General features: G+C 37.6%; 1 protein-coding gene across 1 annotated transcript in view; it reads right to left on the minus strand.

Moving 5' to 3' along the window:
- The window catches only part of TMEM33 (transmembrane protein 33), a 25110-nt gene extending 14627 nt beyond the window's left edge, over nt 1–10483 (minus strand). Inside the window, exons 1-6 of the mRNA XM_044680539.1 lie at nt 10406–10483; nt 10118–10189; nt 5387–5481; nt 4712–4899; nt 2954–3021; nt 1224–1357 (exon numbers count right to left, since the gene is read on the minus strand). Of these exons, the coding sequence (XP_044536474.1) occupies nt 1224–1357; nt 2954–3021; nt 4712–4899; nt 5387–5481; nt 10118–10162 (530 nt within the window). The 5' untranslated portion in view covers nt 10163–10189; nt 10406–10483. The remainder of the gene's footprint in view (nt 1–1223; nt 1358–2953; nt 3022–4711; nt 4900–5386; nt 5482–10117; nt 10190–10405) is intronic.
- Between the last annotated feature and the right edge of the window lie 11888 nt (nt 10484–22371).

Below are 22371 nucleotides of genomic sequence, written 5' to 3' on the forward strand. Positions count from 1 at the left end.
TATATATATAGAGAGAGAGAGAGAGAGAGAGAGAGAGAGAGAGAGATTAACAGTATTGGTCAAGGAAACATACTGATTAGCATGTCCTTCAGTTAATGGGCTAAATATGATCTTCTATTAAAAAAGCGCATTACTCAGTATATTCTAATCAAGAGGCATGATGGGATTGAGATAACATTTGTAAAGTACATAACATAGGGCCAAGTATATAGTTGGTTTTGAATAACTATTCCCTTCCTATCCCTCTTTCTTATTGTATCAGAAGAAAATAACAGTGAATAAGGGAGACAGGTTAATAGGGCATCTTTTCACTTTATATGAGATAAAAAAAACATGTTTTAACTAACTAAAAGCTGAACTGCTATGAGGACCATCTTAAATTCTACTATTATGCAAAATATATTTTAGATTTGGAAATTTGACCTAAGCACAAGCTAAACTAATTTCATTATCTGACATTACAACTTGTACCCAGTTTAAAAAAATGAAGCTATTTCACATTTAAAAAAAAAAAAAAGGCTAGGAATTAGAAAATCTAAGGAACAGGAAGATTTAATCTTAAATTCTTTAGGAAGGGAACCTGTTTTCAAAGTACACAAACAAATGCTTGTTCAAATGAACTGAAGAGGCAGGAAGGAATAGTGGAAGAACTTCTTCACTGTGTCATCACTATGAGCTTTGCATACAAAAAGTTATTAATGAGTGAATGAAATTATTTCAACTCATAAAAAGATTTGCCCAATCCAAACTGCTTCCTGTCTTACCACTTGGTTTCAAAGAGATCAGGGCAAAATGAACAGTTTTCAGACATAGTGAAAAACATTTCTACCCTCAAAGAAAAAAAATAATAAATGGGCTTTAATATTTTTTAATTTAATAATAAACTACAACAGGAAGAACATATTGGCTTTAAAAAGAACAAGAAATTGAACTATGGTCAGTCTCGATCTCTCTCTTCTTCTTTTTCTCTCTAATTTCTGAAATTAACCAAAAGGAATGAAAAAACAAGATACATGCACACATAGGTACACATATGATAAAAGTAGGGCAGAAATTCACTTTATTTTTGTTTTTGTATTCTAAGCACTTTAAGGAGCTGACACACAGTGGGTACTTAAGCATTTCTTCATTGAGTTTACCAGTAATATATTAGCCTCTCTTTGTCCATCACTTAAAATCATTAACATAAAAATAATGTATAACATAAATACTTGTATTCTTACCTGAGAAGCATAAAAACTGTAGCAGGCATCAAGAAAATTTCATTACACGCAATAAATTTCAGAATATTCTGTTGATTAGCACTTAATTTTTCCAAAACAGATCTTACTAGAGGCAAACTATTTGAACCCCTTGCCTTTAAAAAAAAAAAAGAGGAAAATTGCATTAAAAACTGTAAAATCTTATTTGATTTCCCAATTCTTTTCTTATTTTAGATAGCAAAATGCCTCATTATAGATTTATTATTCAAAGAAAGCATAACCAGAACAACACACAACTTTTAATAATATAAAGGGAACATATTCACAGATGTCTGAATCCATTTTATACAATGTCTAATCTTGTCTCTAGAGAACTGAAAATGGACTGCACATTTCTGTGCTCTTAGGAGGGAAATAGTAGACTACAGTTGCAAGTTGTTAGACATTAGAAACACTGTCATTTGAAGTTACTATGTTGGCCTGTTTTGTTTAACTGTTCTGTTATAAACAAGGGGTCTCTAAAGGGAGCAGTTTATTGGGAAGTGACATGGTACAAAACTGAAAAATCACTAACAAAATTAAAAAAAAAATCTAAACAGACACCAACTATGCAAAAATAGAAATACATGCAATAATTTTAGTATAAATTAACAACTAATAAAAAGACAATTTTATTTAGGTCTGTAAGGCTCATAACCCACAAAACAAGTTAAGTTTTAAAAAAGCACTTGTGCTTGTAGGTTTCATTGTATTTAAAGGACATTTCATACATTTTAAAAGTTAACAAAAAAAGAGCTAACTTTCCAAAATGTTTTTTTTTAACTTTAGTGTTTTAAATTAAATTTTTCTGTTCCCCTCCGATGACAGCAAGTTAATGCAAAAAACTAGTAACATTTTCCCTTACCATATTAAGAACACTGACTTATAGATTAAAAATGTAAGAATTTTGTTAGCCAAGTATGCAAATAAGAATGCCTCATTATAGTAATTTTAGGTTCACAAAGCGCCTTGCAGAGGAGCTGATGTTTGATAATGGGCTAGCCTTTGAATCAGAAAAAGGTTCAAGTCTTGACTCTGACACATAAGACCAGAGACAAGTCAATTAGCTTTTTGGTGCCCTCAGATAAGTCTAATTCAACTTATAGATAGACTGAGTTCACTAGTAAAGGGAATTTCCATACTAGGTATTCCTGAGGTCAATTAAATTACAGATCCAGATTTAAAACAATAATAACAACAACCTTCCATACTAAGAAACTGCCTATCCAATTACTGTGCTTTTTGAAGAATCAGAGTGACCATAGGAATAGAAAAAAACACCATAAAACCCAGAATGACATAGAAATAGGACTCTTGATCACTTTAAATACTTTTGTTCAAAAACAGTTGGACCTAAAAATGCCAAGTTTATGTCATTCTCCACCAAAAAGAAAGAACCAAAAGGCAGGCCTAAACATTAATATGCAACCCTGACCATCCAGCATGTCAGAATTGAAGGAGCAGAGTGATTGAAGGAATTTGAATTATGAAACAAAGATCATAAGTTTTGAACAAATTGAGACATTTTCCTCAACAGCTATCATTAAAAAGCCAAAATTAAAACCTTTAAATTACATAATTTCATAGTAGAGGTAGATAGGAGTAAAGAAATTTGTCCACTACCCTAATTGCCAAAATGCCTTAGTGTTCTTAGATATAAAAAATTTAACTATAACATAATATTTTAAAAATTTACCAAGTGACATACTTACATCAAGAACCTTTTTTGTATATGTAGCAGCATGAAGTAAAGAGAATAATAAGACTGGAAAGATACTCACTAAAATAAGAAATTAAGGAAAATATTTAAGATTTGTCAAATATTTTGATAAGACAATTTATATTTCAGCTAATTGTAATCAAACAACCATCCTATCCAGAACCAATGGGAAAAAACAGTAATAAGTATAGAAAAATAAACCTAGAACAACCAAAATTTCAATAAACTGGTACTGCTTAACCTATTTTTATAGCAAAAAGCAAAGATTACAGCAGGTGTCATCATATTCTTAAGGTCTCCAATGGTCAATACGATACATGCTTCCTTGGATACTTTAAAAGACCTTTTGTCCTAGGACGGTTTCAGTATAGGCTATTCTACTACAAGGTGGTTATCTGGTACACCTCAAGAATGATTAGGCTAATCCAAATCACCCAGAGAAGGAGTCTAATGTGAAAAAAAAAACAAACAAAAATCACAGGAAGTCTTTATATGACCAGTCAACTTAATATTAAAATAAATCTAGTCAGATTCCTCATTTACCCTTACCATAGATTTCTAAGAAAATAAAACACTGTAGTAGCACAGAGTATACTATTCTAGTATATGATGCTATGCTAACTCAAGAATATAAATGGCAAGGGCCATCCTGGGGTTTCAGAAAAATACAATACCAATACAATATAAATATCAAAGTAACTTTAATGAGTGTATTCCCGAACCAATTCTCTTCTAATTATAAGTCATGCCATTCATCCATTCATCCATTCACTCAACAAGCATTTATTAAGTGCCTGCTATGTGCCAGGCGCTGTGCTAACAAACACAGTAACAACTTTGTGACCCTCAAGGAACTACTGGGGGAAATTCTACTGGGGGAAAATAACCTATATACAGAAAAGTAAATATAAAATATACACAATAAAATACAAAGTTGTTTCTTGGGGACAAGAAAGAGAAAGCTAGCAACTAAGGGAAGCAGGAGTCTTCTTGTAGGAAGCAGCACCTGAGCTAAGCTTAGCAGGAATCTAGTGATTCTATGAGGTAGAGGCAAGGGAAGACAGCACTGTAGGCATGGGGCTAACTTATACAAAGGCAAGAGGCCAGAAGATGGAATGCTACCTATGGGAGGAAAAAAGTAGGCCAGTTTGGTTTTCATAAATAGTGAATGAAGCAAAGAAGCCCACAGTGAAAGAACTACTAGGTTTGTAAAACGAAGAACCATTCTACCCATTAAATAAAACTAAAGGCATCCTTGGAGAAGTTGGCTAGATCCAGATCTTTAAGATGCCTAAGGAGGAGGTCTGCATCCTTGAAATCAAATCAAATATTAATTTTTCTAGATTAAAATTCTAAACAGTGATGAAAAATTGAAGGCACAGAAATATTATTTGGTTTTCTCTATGCCAAGGAAGGAGACAGTAAAACCAGGGCCTATGGATGAATCTCCCTTGAAACAAGTCCATTGGCAAGAGATGGAGGCAGCCCCTTCCAATACCACCAATAGCTATTTCTTCAGAACCCCAGAAGGAATTAGCGCCAATATGAATGTTTGAATGTTCTAACCCATGAAGTTATAATGACAATCACAAATTCATACATTCATATCTTACTATCATATCACTATGGAAAATACTAGGGGAGATGAATGAGTGTCGATTAGGTAAGCAGCTAGGATGTGGTGACTCCTATCACAGAGAAAATACTGCTAAAACTGAAGTTTAAGTTAAAAACTGTAGAAAAAGGATACTTGTAACAGGGTAAGAATTGACAAAGATGAGAGAATATAAAAGGTAATGGCAGCTGTCCTCTAATAAAGCCTGGGCCAGGAAGGCCCTGTTTAATTGGAAGTGTGGTAATCTTTGGTGTAGCCTCAGAGCACTGGTGAGAGCATTTGCCAACAGGGCACGCTGATAAAAGCTTGCTGCTTCATGTAACCTGTAAATTATCAGAGGAAAAATTATCATACAACACAAACAACCACCATGAATCTTCCTCATTGGGGAATTGCATCATAATTGCACAACACTCAAAACCTCTGCTTACCATTGATGGATGAGATTACTTTATAAATATTCTTCAGATATTATTAAAAAACAGCATCACTTCACACAAATGCCCATTATCTACTAGGTTTTTATAAAGAAAAAATCCTACCCATTAAATAAAACTAAAAGCTTTAACAGCCCAAGCTCATTATCTAGCTCCACAAAACCATTTTTGCTAAGAGTTTTGTATAACATTCAAATATCATCAAATATTTAGGAACAAAATGTGCCTTGATTTCAAAAAAGGGATTGATTTATTCATCCTTCTATCTCCAAGGACACCTGGCAATTCCTTACAAATAAGTTAGTTTCAACAGACACTTGTGGAATTCATGACATCAAATTAATACACAAAACAGAACAGGTACAATACATACCCAAGAAGAGGAAGAACAAATAATGCAGAGCAATAAACTGTGAACAACCGAGAAAGCCACATTGCTGTGTCCAGTTTATTCGTCATCATAAATTGCTATGTTCAAGAAGAAAAAAATTAAGATTTTTAGTAAATTAAACCTGAAAATTCTATTAGGATAAAGTACTATTTTTCCTAAACAAAATGATGTGAAGTTACAATGTAAATTTTCCTTCATATCACCAGTTAAATTCCTGTAAGGAGTCTTAAAAAAAAAAGTTACATTTAATAAGTTTGTATAAGCATAACAGGATGAGATGAACATCACATTACTATGATTTTCAGATATTACTTGTAAAGACAGCCTTTATCCTATTAAAGGAAAATTTTTAAAAGTATCAAAATACAAAAAGTGAAAATCATATCTAAACAAAGAAAACCGATTAGATAAGAAATAAGTAACAACACTGTCGAGGGATAGATTATAATTTTAAAGAAAGATTATAAATCTTCTTTAAGTAATATTCATGTTTTAAATTTTTTAAGGAAAGAACAAATTATGTTCAGAAAAACTACATATACTTAAGAGATCTGAAAACAATATAGAACTCATCAACACCAGGTATCTTTTAGATTAAACAATTCCAGCAAAGGTCTATTTCTGCAAACTAAAAGTTTTTAAACAAATAATACGTGGGTAATAATACTACCTTTATAGGGGCAGCTAGGTGATGAAGTGCTTAGTAACAGTGCCTGGCACATAGCAAGCACTTTAGAAATGTTAGCTATTATTATTATTATTATTATTATAGAATTGTTGATATGATCAAACAAGAGATTATATGCATACCCATTTTACAGATTAAGAAAGAGGTTCATCAAGATTAAGCTATTTCTCCAGAGTCACATAAATACCATCTGAAGAAGAATTCAAACTCTGATCTTCTTGACTCCATGTCTGGGCTTCTATCCACTATCCCACCCACCTACTTATCTGAAATAGACACACAAATTAAAATGTGAATTGTGCTAGCTGTGTGACCCTAGAAGTCACTTAACCCTGAATGCCTAGTCCTTGACACTATTCTTTCTTAGAAGTGACGCTAAGCTGTGTTCTTTGTGGTGGCAAAAAATTGGAAAACGAGGCGATGCCCTTAGATTGGGGAATGGCTAAACAAATTGTGGCATCGGTGGTGATGGAATACTATTTGTACTGAAAGGAAAAATGTAATGGAGGAATTCCATGTGAACTGGAACAACCTCCAGGAATTGATGCAGAGTGAAAGGAGCAGAACCAGGAGAACATTGTACACAGAGACTGATGCTTGTGGTGACACAATCGAATGAAATGGACTTTTCTACTAGCAGCAATGTAATGATCCAGGACAATTCTGAGGGACTTATGAGAAAGAAAGCTATTTACATCCAGAGAAAGAACTGTGGAAGTAGAAACACAGAAGAAAAATAACTGCTTGATTACATGGGTCGATGGGGCTATGATTGGGGATGTAGACTCTAAGCAATCACCCTAATGCAAATATTAATAATATGAAAACAGGTCTTAATCAATGACACATGTAAAAAATGGAATTGCTCATTGGCTATGGGAGGGGGATGGGAGGAAGGGAGAGAAAGAACATGAATCATGTAACCATGGGAAAACATTCTTAATTAATTATTTTTTAGGGTTAGAGTTAAAAAAAAGAAGTAGTGCTAAGGCAGATAAATGGTAAGGGTTTTAAAACAAAAAACAACATGACTTGTGGTTTTACATCCTCCATTTTTCTCAGCATTTTATTGTTTAATATTCTATAGGTAGTAACAATTTCACTTCGAACAAATTTTTTTATTTTAAAAGTTACTGGTTTCTGCTTAAAAGGATAACCTTATTTGAAAAGCTTCCTCTAACACATTATAAAGTAGTAGTTCTCAAAACAATCTGATATTGGTTAAAAAAACAGATGAATCAGTGGAAAAGATTAGGTACCCAAGATAAAGGATCAAAGGAAGCTAGTAGCCTAAGGTTCAATAAAAACAAAGTATCCCCCTAGTTAACAAAAACTTTTGGAAAAACCAGATAGCAGTATGTAAGAAATTACATTTAGACCACAGCTCATAACTTTTATCAATAAAAGCTCCACATAGATTTATGACCTAGAAACATAAAAGGTCACATCCTAAGGACAGCTAGGTGGTTTAGTGGTTTACTGGAGATAGGAGGTTCTGAGGGGTTCAAATCTGGCCTCAAAGGCACTACCTACTGTGTAACTCTGGGCAAGTCATTTAACCCAATTACATAGCCTTTACCATTTTTTTGCTTTGGAACTAATATTTAGCATCAATTCTTAGGCAGAAGGTAAATTTTTTTTGAAAAGGTCACATTATAAGCAAAGTAGAGAAACAAGGAAAATATTACCTATTAGATCTATGGATAAAAGAAAAGTTCATGATCAAAGAGATAAAGATAAGATAGATCATTTTGATAACAAAATTTAAGTTTTTGCACAAACATATCAAATCAAACTAAAATAATAAGAGAATTAACTGGGGGGAAAAATCTTTGCACCAAGTTTCCCTGATACAGGGTCTCATTTCCAAGATATAATCAATAAGATTAAGAGCCATTTCCTAGTTAAGAAACTGTTTAAAAACATGAATGAGCAATTCTTATGGAAAGAAACCCAGGAGATTTCTAGGCATATTTTAAAAAACACTCTAAATCACTTTAAGAAATATAAATTAGAGCAATTCTGAGATCTCACCCTTCACCCACCTGATTGGCAAAGCTGACAAAAAAGAAAATGGCATATGTTGGAGAGGCTATGGAGAAGCAAGAATATTGATGAACTGTTGGTGGAGCTGTAAATAGTTCCAATCATCCTGGAGAGCAATTGAGTGGACCCAGAACAACATACACTCTAACATCAGTACTATAAAAACTAGATAACAGTCTGAAGATTTGTATACACTGAAGAAGAATGAAATAGCAGAAATAGAACAATTTATACAATAACAGTAACATTGTAAAGACAAATAGCTTTGATAGCTGTAATGAAATACCCATCTACTATTTCAGAGTACCAATAATGAAGCATGCTATCTACCTCCTGACAGAGATATCACGGATTTAGGGTGCAGAGGATGTTTTTCTCCTTTTCTACCCAGTGGAATGGGGGAACTAGAATGACATAAAATCTATTTGTTAATTTACAAAATGAAATCTAATTCTAAAAAGTTAAGAATAGTAGCTTACAGCTTAAACTTCAATAGCTCAAGATTTCAATAAGACTTTTGTAAAACCCTTTATACTGAGTAAGGTCAGAGGGATCAAACAGGAGGTACTCAGCCCTAATTAAGACCACAACACTCTAGAATACAACCCGAATAGATTAAAACATGGTTGGGGCAGCTGGGTAGCTCAGTGGAGTGAGAGTCAGGCCTAGAGACAGGAGGTCCTAGGTTCAAACCCGGCCTCAGCCACTTCCAACTGTGTGACCCTGGGCAAGTCACTTGACCCCCATTGCCCACCCTTACCAATCTTCCACCTATGAGACAATACACCGAAGTACAAGGGTTAAAAAAATAAAATAAAATAAAATATGGTTTCTATTTGATTTTAATATTGATGTATTAAATAAAAATGTATATAAACATATATGGTTTTCTAAGTCAAGATGACTCCACAAGGATCCTTACGTATGGATGGTTAAGTGCTATTTCAATTTGAGTATGATACCCCTATTCTAGATTATTCCCATATATCATCCTATAGAACAGTTGATGACTTAGAAAAGTAAGAAAATTCATAGGAGAGATGTAAGATGTGGCATAGAAACTCCTCTTAAAGTTGTTAAGCTCTCTCCCCCTTTGAAGGTGATATAATTTCAATATAATATAATCTTGACACTTATTGAATTTGTTGACTATCAAAGGCAATGAAGAAGATATAACTCAAGTCTAATGCTTTTCTGGGAGAAGGAAAGCAGGAAGACACCATTACAAATAGAATTTTTAAAAGATGCTTCATGACCTCATGGACCAATATGTATGGGATTTTCTTGGCAAAGATACTGGAGTGGTTTGTCATTTCCTTCTCCAGGTGCAAAAAGAGGTTAAGTGACTTTCCCAAAGCCATCCAGCCTGCAAGAATCTGAGGCTGCATTTGAACTAAGGCCTTCCTGCCTCCAAGCCCAGCATTCTATCCACTGCCACAACTTAACTGCCTCCAAACATTGAACCTCTTTGGGCTCTCATTCCCGATAAACTGAGGGGGCACACTAGAAAAGAAGGATGCATTTCAGTTTCAAACCTAGGGCCTAGTCTTTTGGAGTTGGCAAAGGCCATAAAGATCACTTACGTTCTAAACTCCTCTTTTTTAAAAAAGCTGAGGCCCAGAGATGAGAAAGGACTTCAAGTACACTTAAAGTTCAGAGGCAGAATTCCAACACAGGTTGGAATCTCTCACCCTAAATCCAATGGTATTTCCACCAAACTTCTCCTGTCTCTTCCTTCTCTCCTCCCACCCTTCTGCTTTTCCTCCGGCTCCCTTTCTCCCGCTCTCTTCCTCCCCAGGAACCCAGGACAAGCCCATTCCGGAAGCAGTAGTTCAGGGACCACCACCTGTAGCCCCCCATCAATAATGACAGCCCTGAAATCCTCACGCTTCCGGGATGCGCCAGCAGGGCCTCCGGCCTCGGGACGTCCCCCTCGCTCCCGACTAGGAAGGGTTCTCACCCGCACCCCGAGCACTTACCACGGCGCCCGCCCCTTGGGGGCCGTTCGGGGCTGGATCCGCCATGAGGGAGAAGCACGCGAGAGGGAAACCCTGTGGCGAGAGAAGAACGAAGAAGCAGAAGTCAGCGGACTTCCCCGCTCCGACGCAGTACCCCAACCCCACCCCGAGCGGCTACCCCCGCGCCCCCCCCCCCTCCTCCCCAAGAGACTACTCCGCCCCCTCAGGCAACTTTCGCCCCCACGGCCCCGGCCATGCAGGGGCCTCTCCAGACAGGGTCTCCCAACCAGGCCGGGCCTGGTGAAATACCTGCTCCGCGCCTAGGGTCAGGTTCGCGCGGACGGCGGAATGCGGAGCGGCAAAAGCGGCTCCGAGCGCCCGAGGAGGCCCGCTCTCCGCTCTGGCCAGCCGGCAGCAGTAGCTCTAACCTCAGCAGCCGCAGAGCCCTGGGAACCAGGAAGTGATTTCCTACATCCGGGGATGGGTTTGAGGGCATGGCGACTCCTGAGTCCTGTCGGGAAATGTAGTTTGCACTTTGGCCCAGCCGCTAAGGAGACTGGGGGAGGGTGGAATTTAAGGTCAAATTCTGCCCCCTTGTTTGCATTTGTCTGCTTAGACAAACTGAGCCTCCTTTAGCACCTCTCCGTCCGGGAAACGGATCAGAGGCTCCTAGATCTAGAGCTTGTAGAGGTCATTTTACAGGTAAGGAAACCAAAGCTGAGGGTGGAGTGCCCTATATACTGTTACGAGATGGGCTCGGGCAGAATTTGAACTCAGATCCTCCGACTCTAAATCCTTTGCTTCCCTACCCAACCCCCACTGTTCCCTACTACTTCACTGCCGGAATCATCCCTCGCTTGAACCAAGTCACCTCAGAGGTCACTATCCTGGCCCCTGCCAGAGAAATGGGAATGCTCAATCCCCGGGGATCTTGGATCCATATGGCTTCATAGGAGTTTCATAAACTGTTCATTTTCCTTTTTCCTTCTTAGCCTACCCTAGAAATCTTAAGGGAGAATAATGAAATTTAAGTGCTGGATGGGTTCTTAGAGATCATATACTCAAATTTTTCATTTTAGAGATGTGAAAATGAGGTCCAGGGAGCTTATGATTTACCCACAGCTGTACGGGTAATAAGTGCCAAGTATTGGGACGCCAGCTCAGGTCCTCTTAACTCCAGCTCCTCTTTCTACTCTAGAGTGTAACCAATCAATGGACCCATCATCAAGTGTGTATTATGTGCTGAAGATAGAAATACAAATAATTTATCTCTATTCACAAGGAATTTACAGTCTGATAAGGGAAGGGAGACAAGAAGTACATATAAAAAGATACTCTATAAAAATAAAGTGAATCAACACAATTATGTATAGAGTAGTTAAATACGAGGTAATTTGGGAGGAAGGGCAATTGGAAGGATGAGAAAAGGGTCCAAATACAAGGAAGTGTTTGAATTGTTACTTAAATAAACCCCAATTACCGGAAGAGAGGGAAGGAAGGGTTACATTCCAGACAGTGTCCTGTGCAGAACAAGGGAAGGTCAGTTTGGCTGGCTAACGGAGTGTGGGAGGAGTAATGTGCAATGAGGCTAGAAAGAGTAGTTGGGCCCAGATTGTGTAGGATTCTAAAAGTTAGGCAGAGGGGGTTATGTTTTCTCCTAGCTGCAATAGGAAGTCCCTAGAATTGGTTGAATAGTGGAGTCACATGGTCAAATCTGAACTTAAAGGAAAATTATCTTCGTAGCTTAGTGGTACTGGATTGGACTGGATTGGGGAGAGAGAGACTTGAAGCAGAAAAGACCAATTAGGTTGTTGCAATAGTCTAAGTGAAACCTAAGAGGAACCTGAACTAGAAGTAGCCTTGGAAAGAAGGAAATGGGGCAGAGAGAGACATTGTGAAAGTAGAAACGAGAAGATCTGGCAATTGATTGGGTATCTGATAAGAGAGAGAGAGTGAGAAGTCCCGGATAATGCTGAGACTACTAACCGGGGAGGCTGGAATAATGATAGTGCGTGCCATTTCATTTTTTTCTGGGACTTAGTTTCCTCATCTATAAAGTATCCCAGTTTACTTCCATTCTTAAATCCTATGATCCTGTGAGAAGATGAAGTGGAGAGAAAAAAAGGATGTCCAGTTAGTGAGGTTGGCTAGAACCTTTAACCTTGGCACACACAAGCGTTCATCCTCAGCCTAAGCAAGGAGGTTTTGTCATTTAGAGTTGTAAGAGTAAAGCCATCCAATGTCATCTCCCTTATATTACAAATGGAGAATAAATCTCTCACAGGTGTTTATAAAGCAAAAGTCAAGCATATTCAGGGTCTCCTAGAAAGGTGCTGCCCTTCTAATACTAGTCTGATGTTGAGACAGATGAATTTCTTATTCCTTTGGGAGGACACCTAAAAATTGTTGTTTTTCAGATGTTTCCAATTCTTTATGATTTCATTTGGTGTTTTCTTGGCAAAAATGCCACAGTGGTTTACCATCCCATCCCCTTCTCCAGCTCATTTTACAGATGAGGAAACTGAGGCAAACAGAGGCAAGCAATTTGCCCTGGATCACACATATACTAAGTATCTGAGGCCAGATTTGAACTCAGAAAGATGACTCCAGGCCTGGCACTCTATCCACTGTGCCACCTAGCTGCCCTAGATAGATATAGGTAGGATAGATAAATAGATGGATACATAGATCCAGAGATAGATACATAGATACATAGAGAAAATAGATGGCATCAATAAAAAATATGACCTCTGATATATATTATTTAGGTCATCATTACTTAATCTATTTAAGGCTCCAGGAGAGTCCCTTTTGACAGAAACTTGCAGAGAAGGTACCAATCTGCATTAATAGAGAGTTTCCTAACTTGGGAGTTTCCCATCCCAGCAAAATCACAGGTGCAGTTCCTATCTCTATCCCTACTGATAGAGAACTGGAAAATGTAAAAACCTTCAAGAAGGGTGACAGGAAGACCTCCAGGAACTGATGCAGAGCGAAAGGAGCAGAGCCAGAAGAACATTGTACACAGAGACTGATATACTGTGGTAAAATTCGAATACAATGGACTTCTGTACCAGCAGAAAGCAATGACACAGGATAGCTGTGAGGGATTTATGGTAAAGAACGATACCCACATTCAGAGGAAGAACTACAGGAGAGGAAACGTATAAGAAAAACAAATGCTTGAACACATGGGATGAGGTGGACATGATTGGGGATGTGGACTTGAAACTACCACACCAATGCAAATATCAACAATTTGGAAATAGGTCTTGAACAAGGACACGTTAAAACCAGTGGAAATGTGCATCGGCTATGGGTGGGGGGACAGCGGGGGGTGAAGGGGAAAGTAGGAGCTTGAATCATGTAACCATGTTAAAAATGAATATTAATAAATGATTTTAAAAAAAAGAAGGGTGACAGGTAGACAAAATAGAGAACTTTGATATGTAATGCAAGTATTAGCATCCTTTTATCGACTGGGACAATTCTGGTACAGGGAAAGTTAAATAATTAATAGCATAGCTATCTTCTTTTTTACTCTTTCTTTCTTTTTTTTTTTAACCACTCACTGTCTCCTTCAATGGTTCCTCATCTCTTACCAGATAGATGGATATATCTCTTTTCGACCCTTTTCTCATTCTCTACTCTCTCCTTCTGGACACCGCTTTTACCATGGCTCCTATAATTGATATGTGTTGTCTTTTACAACATGACAGACATGGAAATGTGTATTACATGATAGCCCATGTACAACCTATCTCATATTACCTACCCTCTCAGGGATGAGCAAAGAATAGGAAGAAGGGAGAGAGCATGGATGCCAAATTGTCAGAAAATGACTATTAAAATTGTCTACATGTAATCTGAAAGAATATATCAAATCATTTTTAAAATAGAAAAAAAACTCTATCCTCTCAAATAGAAGGGCTTCAAAGTGTCAGGGTCATCTTCAACTGGTCTTCTGATTTTTAAAGTTATATGTTGTTCAAAGGCATCTTTATGTGCAGTTTAGTGGCCTCATCTCTATTTGATTTTTACTCCACTGGCCTAGAGAATCAATATAGTCCTTTCTATACTAGCACGGATTTTTGGAGGGCTTGGTGGGGGGGAGGAGAATTAGTACTCAGTGCACATAGTGTTACAAGCTTAAATATTTGTTGAATTGAACTAAGGATAGAAGGAAAAAAGGGAAGTACTAATGAAAAATGTTGAGGAACTAGTACTCAGTACTTGGTGGGGGGATGGTTAATATGATCAGTAAAAAAGAAGCTACCAAATATTCTGATTCTCTTGGGGAGGGAGCCTCCTTAGCAATGGCCTCCTGGTGTCTTGGGCTCTCCATCTCCCCTGCATGATGGTATCTGTTTCTGCCTCCAAACTGACTGCTTTTATTGATTGCCCTGGCTTGATTTTGGGAATTTGCCCAAAGAACACAAATTCCTAGTTACGGTGTAGCTAAACTACTCACCCTTCCCTAATCACACCCCAGTCCCCACCCTCTTTCTGTCTTTACTTATTTTCCTCTACACCTTGGCATGGTCTTCTAACTCTCCAGTGCTGAGAAATTTTCAAGGCACTAATTAGATGCTATATCTCCTGTGGAGTCTTCCCTTATTCTTCCAGCTGGAGAAAATCTCACTTCATTCTTGAATCTCTCGCATCATTTTGCTTTTGACCTTTCCCTTGCACTCATCCTATTCTAATTTTTGTTATATGTATTTGTATACATAAACTATCTCCCTCTCCTATTCAAGACTGAAGGGCAAGATCTAAGTTTTACAAAGATGGTAAAGAAGATTCCAATGGAGGCGGAATGGAAGTTTCACTGGCGCCAAAGGGTCAGACAGGGAGAGAGCAATTCTGTAGAATATGGGTGCTGTGAAGTCCTGGCTAGTGGGCAGAATTTTCTAGCTCAGCAATCTCTGAATGATGAACTATTCTTATGCATAGTCCTATCTTCCACCTCAGTACCTCTAGTAATCCCCTACAATGGCCTGGACAAACAGGGACTATGAGATTCTTCTTTATATCCCTAGGTTCTAGCACAGTGTACATAGTGTTACAGACTTAAATATCTGTGAAGTTGAACTAAGTATAGAAGAAAAAAAGAGAAGAATTGATGAAAAATGTTGAACTAGAAACAGAAAGAAAGGCAAGAGGGAGAAGATCCCAAATCAAGAGATAAAATGGACTCTTCTCTCTTGCCTACTTCCAATGGGAAGTTGCCATATATTTTCTATCAGAGAGCTGGCCTGCTGGATTATTTGGAGAGAGTCCCTTAAACATAATATCCTTATAATACTGAAGAAAATTAACATAGTATATTAGGAAGAACTAGCTAGAATGGGAATCAGCAATGATCTCTGTTAAAATCCTGCAAACAACCTCTCTAAGCTTTGGATTCTTTTCTTATAAAAATAGGAATAATACTACTTGTACTTACTGGGTCATTATAAAGATCAACTGAGATCACTAATGTAAAGAACCTGGAAAATCTTGTTTTTCCCTAGGTTTTACATATATTATCATACAAAACATTTCTATATTATCCACTTTTGCAAGTGAATAATCTTATAAAACCAAAACCCCAAAACATATAACCAGATAAACAAATGATAAATTGTCTACTTCCATCTGCATTCTTATTTCAACAGTTCTTTCTTTGGAGGTAGATAGCATTTTTTTTCATAAATCCCTCAGAATTCTTCTGAATCATTGTATTGCTGCTAGTAGAAGTCTATCGCATTTGATCTTTCCATAGTATTACAGTTACTGTGAACAATGTTCTCCTGGTTCTGCTTACTTCACTCTGCATCAGTTCATATAGGTCTTTCCAGCTCTTTCTGAAATCATCCTGTTTATCATTCCTTATAGGACAATAGTATTCGATCACCATCATATACCACAATTTGTTCAGCCATTCCCCAATTGAGGCACATCCATTTAGTTTAGAACCTTTAAAATCTTAAAGTACTTTAAAGTAGATAAGGACATTAGTGAAGGTGATTATGTTCAAGACCTAGCCCTCAGTCTACCTGGGCATATGAGCAAGCTGATACTATTTGTAAATGATATGATGCTTTATTTAGAAAATCCTAGAGAATGAATTGGGGGAATAAACTTTTTGACAAAATTAATAGCTTCAGCAATGTAGCAGGATACAAAATGAATCTCCTCCCAAATCATGTATCTTACTAGAAAAAAATCAGAAGAAAAAGATAGCCATTCAGTAGATCAATTGCAAACATGTATTAAGTATGTACTATATACCACACAGATAGTAGGTGCTGGAGATATAAAGACACAAGTATCCCTTCCCTCCAAGAGTTGATGTTATGGTGAGGGATGCACATTGTAAGAGAGGATCTTAAACTGTAGATACTTTTGGAAACTGTGTCCAAAAGTCCCTTGTATTTGTTGTTGTTTGTGATGTAAAACCCAGCAGACTGTCTGGTTGTGAAGCTTTTACCTCAGGGCCATGCGCAGTAATGAATTGGCTTTGGAGACTAATATACATGAAAATTAAAACTATTTTATTAATTTTATAGAATTTGTAAAAGATATAAGGATATAAAAAGAAGGATTTTTCTATCACTAAGAGGATTTCTAATACCATCCACCATCTGACGCCACAAGGCAACACTTCATCTTCTTATTCTAACTAAACTCAAATTCTTCTAACTAAATAACATAACTAATAGCCTTATAAAAAATATATATCTTCCTTAAAGTAAGTCTCCAACAATGATAAGTTTCAGTGTTAGCCAGTCCAAGTTGCCCTGACTGAGGTTTGGCCTAAGGCCGACCTACAATCTGGGTTAAAAGTCAGAGGGAAAGATCTTTTTCTTCTGATAAGTTTAACACTGATCACAGAGTCACTCCTCACTCCAAAAGTTGTCACTCCAAGTATTTCCAAAGGCTTTAGAGGAAAAGTCCTAGAGAGAATTTGGAACAGCTCTGTCTTAGACCAAGCTTAGTCCAAAGACTCCTGAGAAACTGCTCAGAATTTTCAGAGCTCAGAGTGGCAGTTAAAAAAAAAACCCCACCTGAGGATTCTAACAGAATCTCCTGCTTCCCATTCTGACCTGGCTTGAGAATTGTATCTCTTGTCACTCAACTTATCAGAACTTACTACTTAATTAATAATAATATTCCTAATAATCCCTCATTTGAGCCAATGGGGAATTAGACTCTTCCACATTGGATCGTAGCCAACTATTTAATTCTAAATCTATGCCTAACATTATTATTCTATTTCCCACCCCCCCAAAAAAAACAGTCTTACCTTAGTCTTATCTTATTCTATTCCTATGCTACACCTTGTCTATGCTAAAATTACGCTAGTGATATAATTCAGGTAAAAGAGAACTTCAAGAAACAGAAGAAAGAAGTCAAAGAAAATATACTTGGAAACATACAAGTTCAAAACATTACAATTACATAAATACAAAGTGAAAAATGTAAACTTTTGCAAAAATAGTTACAGAAAACCGAATTTGCATCCTATGCTGTTACAGAAAACAAAACCTATCTATTGCAATAACTATATAAAACTCATGCAAACTGAATCTTATAAATCCTATTGAAACAATTCAAACCAAACTTTTTAACTATGCTAAAACCCTATGCTAATACAGAAAACCAAAACAGTCTACAGTAAAACTCAAAATTAACTTGCTATGCTAAGAAAACCAAAACTTTTTAGGAAACTTACTATGTACCCATATACAGATATATACACATCTGTACAAATGTACACATTATCTACATGCTTTGTACACACATACAGATATACAAATCTGTACAAATCTACACATTATGTACATGCTGTGTACATACTGTATATGTTACATACATATTTTACATACTATTGTTATGAGGATTACTTAGTTATTAGTTTAGTATTAGTATTAGACCTAACAGGAAGGGCTGGAGAATTCCAAAATGGAATGGGGAAACAGGAAGTATGCTCTTGCTCATGGAGACTCCATGGTGGTTGAGACAAGTTGCGACTGATCCAAGGAGATCTCAGTTTACCAGAGATCCTGAAGGAAGACCGTCACCTACTTGTGGAAGATTTTGGTAGAGACTATTAATCCCAACCTGAATTGCAGGTCAACTTGGGCTGGATTAGCTCCCAGAATCTACGCACCTGGAAGAGTACAGCAGGTGGTCCTGGAGGAGCTAAAACATCACTGGACTGAGTCTGGACTCTGCTGTGAGGATATCCACTTCAGTCCTGCTGTTCTCTGGGCCCTGTCTTGCTTAGGTCTCAGTTTAGTGTAGACAAGTCCCTCCCTTGAGTCTGTGGTTTGCCCTTAGTCTGTAAGTGTAGTAACCCCTATTCCCATCCGTTATCATAGTGTCCCTAATTAAAATTGTTATAACTTTTGCCTTTTGCCTGCTGGTTCCATTGGCCCTTGCCTAGGTGGGGCATTGTGACTGTTAGGACCTAACTGCCATTTCTTTCAACAGTCACCTCCTTAGCAGTTTAAAACCCAGACTCCCTTCCTTGTTTGGCCCCTCTTTCTGTCATTCCTGTCTCCCACACACCCTTCTGGACCCACATTTAATATCCAAGTCTACTTCCCTGGTTATTCCCCATTAGACTATGTACAAACTTTTCACACTATTTACATTCTATATGCAGACTATTTACATCATGTATTAGGAAGATTAACATCCCCCCTTAAAATAGTTATAGAAAACCTTAAAGATTTTCTTTATGGAAGGTTTCTCCGATGTTATCTCATAGGAATATATGGAATCTTCCTCTGAGATAACACCTGATAGTCTAATGTGCACAGTCATTGTCATAGTCCCATTCCAAGGTGATTAATTGGTATTCATTTATTGTCATAAATACTTATCGCCAAGTTATGATGTTGCAAATTGTGTGATAAATGTGTCCTATCTGTTCATGTTTGAACTGAATACTGTTATATTGAATCTCTGGGAGCTTGAAGATCACCTTTGATTGACAAATAAGTCAGTTGGATGGAATGTTCCCAGGGAAGTCATGCGAGAGGCAGGAGAAGGGGCAGTTGAGAATCCTGAAGGGATTCTGGGTCTTTGACCTGTGCTGAGGCTGGAGATCAGTGGATCCTGGCTTGGAGTGAGAGGGTGCAAACATCTCTCTGCAAACTCTTCCTGTACTTGAGATACCGTTTTCAACCTGTACCTGACCACCACCTTGGTGTCTACTGCTCCTAGATATTAGGAGTTTCATCATCTAGGTATCTAGGTTTCCCAGGGCCCTGGAGGGATCCAGGAAGTGGGCAGGAGATGAAGAAGAGGGTGGAAAGGGTGGAAATAACTCAACTGTAAGGCTGAAGATCTATTGAAGAAGAAGTCAAAGATATCCCAGCAGTTTACCTACTCTGGTTTAGTCCTGGCCAGGCTGAACCAGAGGGAAGCTACATTGATTCTTCATCTGCTAGCAGTTGAAATCTCATTAGTAATCATTAGAATAGGGTTTAGGAAGGTACTTTAAACTTATATTAAACAAGTAGGATAAGGGTAAAGGACTGTGGTATAGGAGACCCTATTCTGACCTGGCTTGAGAATTATATCTCCTGTCACTCAACTTATCAGAACTATTATTATTATTATTATTGTTGTTGTTGTTGTTGTTAATAATAATAATAATATTCCTAATAACATACATGTGTAGAAGAGTGATGATACAAGGTAACCTTTGGGAAAGCCAGGAATAGGAAAAATCTATAAAAAGTTAGGCTTGAAGCAAACAACATTAGCGAGAAAGGTCAGAGGACACTGCAATAGATAGGATGGGGTGGATAGGAGGAAAAATTCTTTTTTTAAATCTATAAAATGTATAAAGAGGTAGAAGTGAAGTGAGAGTGAATTCCAGGCATGAGGGACAACCTATGCAAAGCATGTAATTAGGAGATAAAGTGTCATGTGTGAGGAACAGCAAGAAGGTCTGTGAGACTGAACTGTTAAACTAAACAGTAGAAAGAAGTGGACTGGAGCTTAGAAGACAGACTAAGGCTGTGCTAGAGATGGGCAGTGAGAGAAGCAGAACCTCTATGTTCTGAAATCTTGTATTCTTTGCCAGTTAGCTCTAGTTAAGCATAAACTGCAAAAATCTGTAGTACTGGGGGCAGCTGGGTGGCTCAGGGGATTGAAAGCCAGGCCTAGTGTCAGAAGTCCTAGGTTCAGAACTGGCTTCAGACCCTTCCTAGTTGGGTGACCCAAGACAAATCACTTAGCCCCCATTGCCTAGCCCTTACTGCTCTTCTGCCTTGGGACCAATACCCAGAATTGATTCCAAGATGGAGGATAAGGGTTAAAAAAAATCTGTAGTACATACTAAGCATTTAACTGTTGTATATTATTAATCACTTATAATGGTCTTGCAATATTCTGTTCTGTATTTACATCAGTCTGGTACTATTGCATATTACTAATCACTTGTAATCTGTAGTACTGGGGGCAGCTGGGTGGCTCAGTGGATTGAGAGCCAGGCCTAGAGACTGGAGGTCCTATGTTCAAATCCGGGCTCAGACACTTCCCAGCTGGGTGACCCTGAGCGACTGTGTGACCCATTGCCTACTGGTTGTGGCCCTATGCTCCTAGAATGGAGTCCCAGGATAAAAAAAAAAAATCACTTGTATTATTCCATTCTGTATTTACATTAGTTATGCTGGTCTTAAGCTGTACTTTACCCTCCCTAGTCCTTGCCAAAATAAGGGAATTCCATTGACATAGTGAGGCATCTTCTCTGCTGGGGTTATCTGCCAGGAACATCCTAGAATGTCAAGGGGTGGAATATTCAATAAATATGCAAACTCTGATCCACTCCTTGGGCTATCCCATCAGCCCTGAGATCATTCCACCACTGGGGGCTACTCCATCAGCCCTTAGGCTATTTAATTGCCTTAAACTTCTTTAAATAAAGACTTTCTGGACAAAAATGGAGTTTTGAGCTTCCCATTCTTTTTTTTTTAACAGAAAAATATTTCCCCCATGATTACATGATTCTTGTTGTCTTCCCCTACTTCTGCCCTCCCTCCTCCCAGAGTTTACAAGCAATTTCACTGGCTTATATATATATTATTACTCAAATCCTATTTCCATCTTATTCATTTTTGTAATATAATAATCGAGCTTCCCATTCTTAGGGTGAGACCCTGCTACAAACTCTGATGTGTTTTTCCTACAACAGCTGGATATATATAGATCTGGGAATTAAATCTGCAAAGAAATGATCATTGAACTGTAGGTGCTAATGTGATCACCAAAAGAGATAAAAACAAAGGAGGAAGAGCCCAGAATAGAGCCTTGGGGGATATCTACAGTTGGTGGGCATGATCCAAGTGAAAATCCAGCAATAGAGATTGCCAATGAGTGGTTATACAGAAAGGAAGGAGAATATAAAGAGCAGTATCATGAAAATCTATAGAGGAGAGAATATCCAGGAGAGAAGGGTGATCAATAATAAATATCAAATGCTTCAGAGTTAGGAGTATGATATGCATGATGACCTGTGAAGGAGACTCAGAAGCGGTGGTCAGGGGGGTAGGAGGAAAACCAAGAGATAGAGTAGTTACAAAAACAGAGAGGAGAGAGCATCCAGGAGGAAAGAAGGAAATCGAGTGGTGTGAAGTGCTGCAGAAAGTGAAAGAAGGATGAAAATTGAGCAAAATCCAGGAATCATTGATAACTGAAGTGAGCTTTTGGCTGAATGTTGAGGTTGGAAGTCAGATTTAACAAAGTTACAATGAAAGTAAGAGGAGTGGAAATGGAGGCAATGACTTTAGACAATGTAGTCACAATCATAAGAACTATGGTTTGAAACAAAAGTCACTGTATCAAACAAAAATCTTTGTATCAGGTATCTTTAACAAGTTTGACGTCTACAACGTATACATAATAAACACTGATCTAAACCATAGTCAATACCTTACCTTTCTTCATAGATTAAGGAAATGAGTTTATAGGAGCTTCTTAATAGACAGTTTCTAGGTATGAATGATGGAATGAATACATAAAAGAACATTTATTAGGATGTGCTCAATGCTAGAGAAGCAAAAACAAAAGCCGAGGACAGGCCCTATACTCAAGGAGTTTACATTCCAATAAGGGGAAAAACAGACTGAGGACTAAGAAAATTGAAGTGGTATAAATGACAATGACAACTACTCTCAGTTATCTGCACTGGTACTGGTGGCTAGGGGAGGTTATCTTGGTAAGGAAAAATGACCAGGATGGTAAATAGAGTCATAGGAAAGTGAATTGACATTCTT

This window comes from Gracilinanus agilis, chromosome 6 (genome assembly GCF_016433145.1).
Source record: "Gracilinanus agilis isolate LMUSP501 chromosome 6, AgileGrace, whole genome shotgun sequence".
In the NCBI taxonomy this organism is placed as follows: domain Eukaryota; kingdom Metazoa; phylum Chordata; class Mammalia; order Didelphimorphia; family Didelphidae; genus Gracilinanus; species Gracilinanus agilis.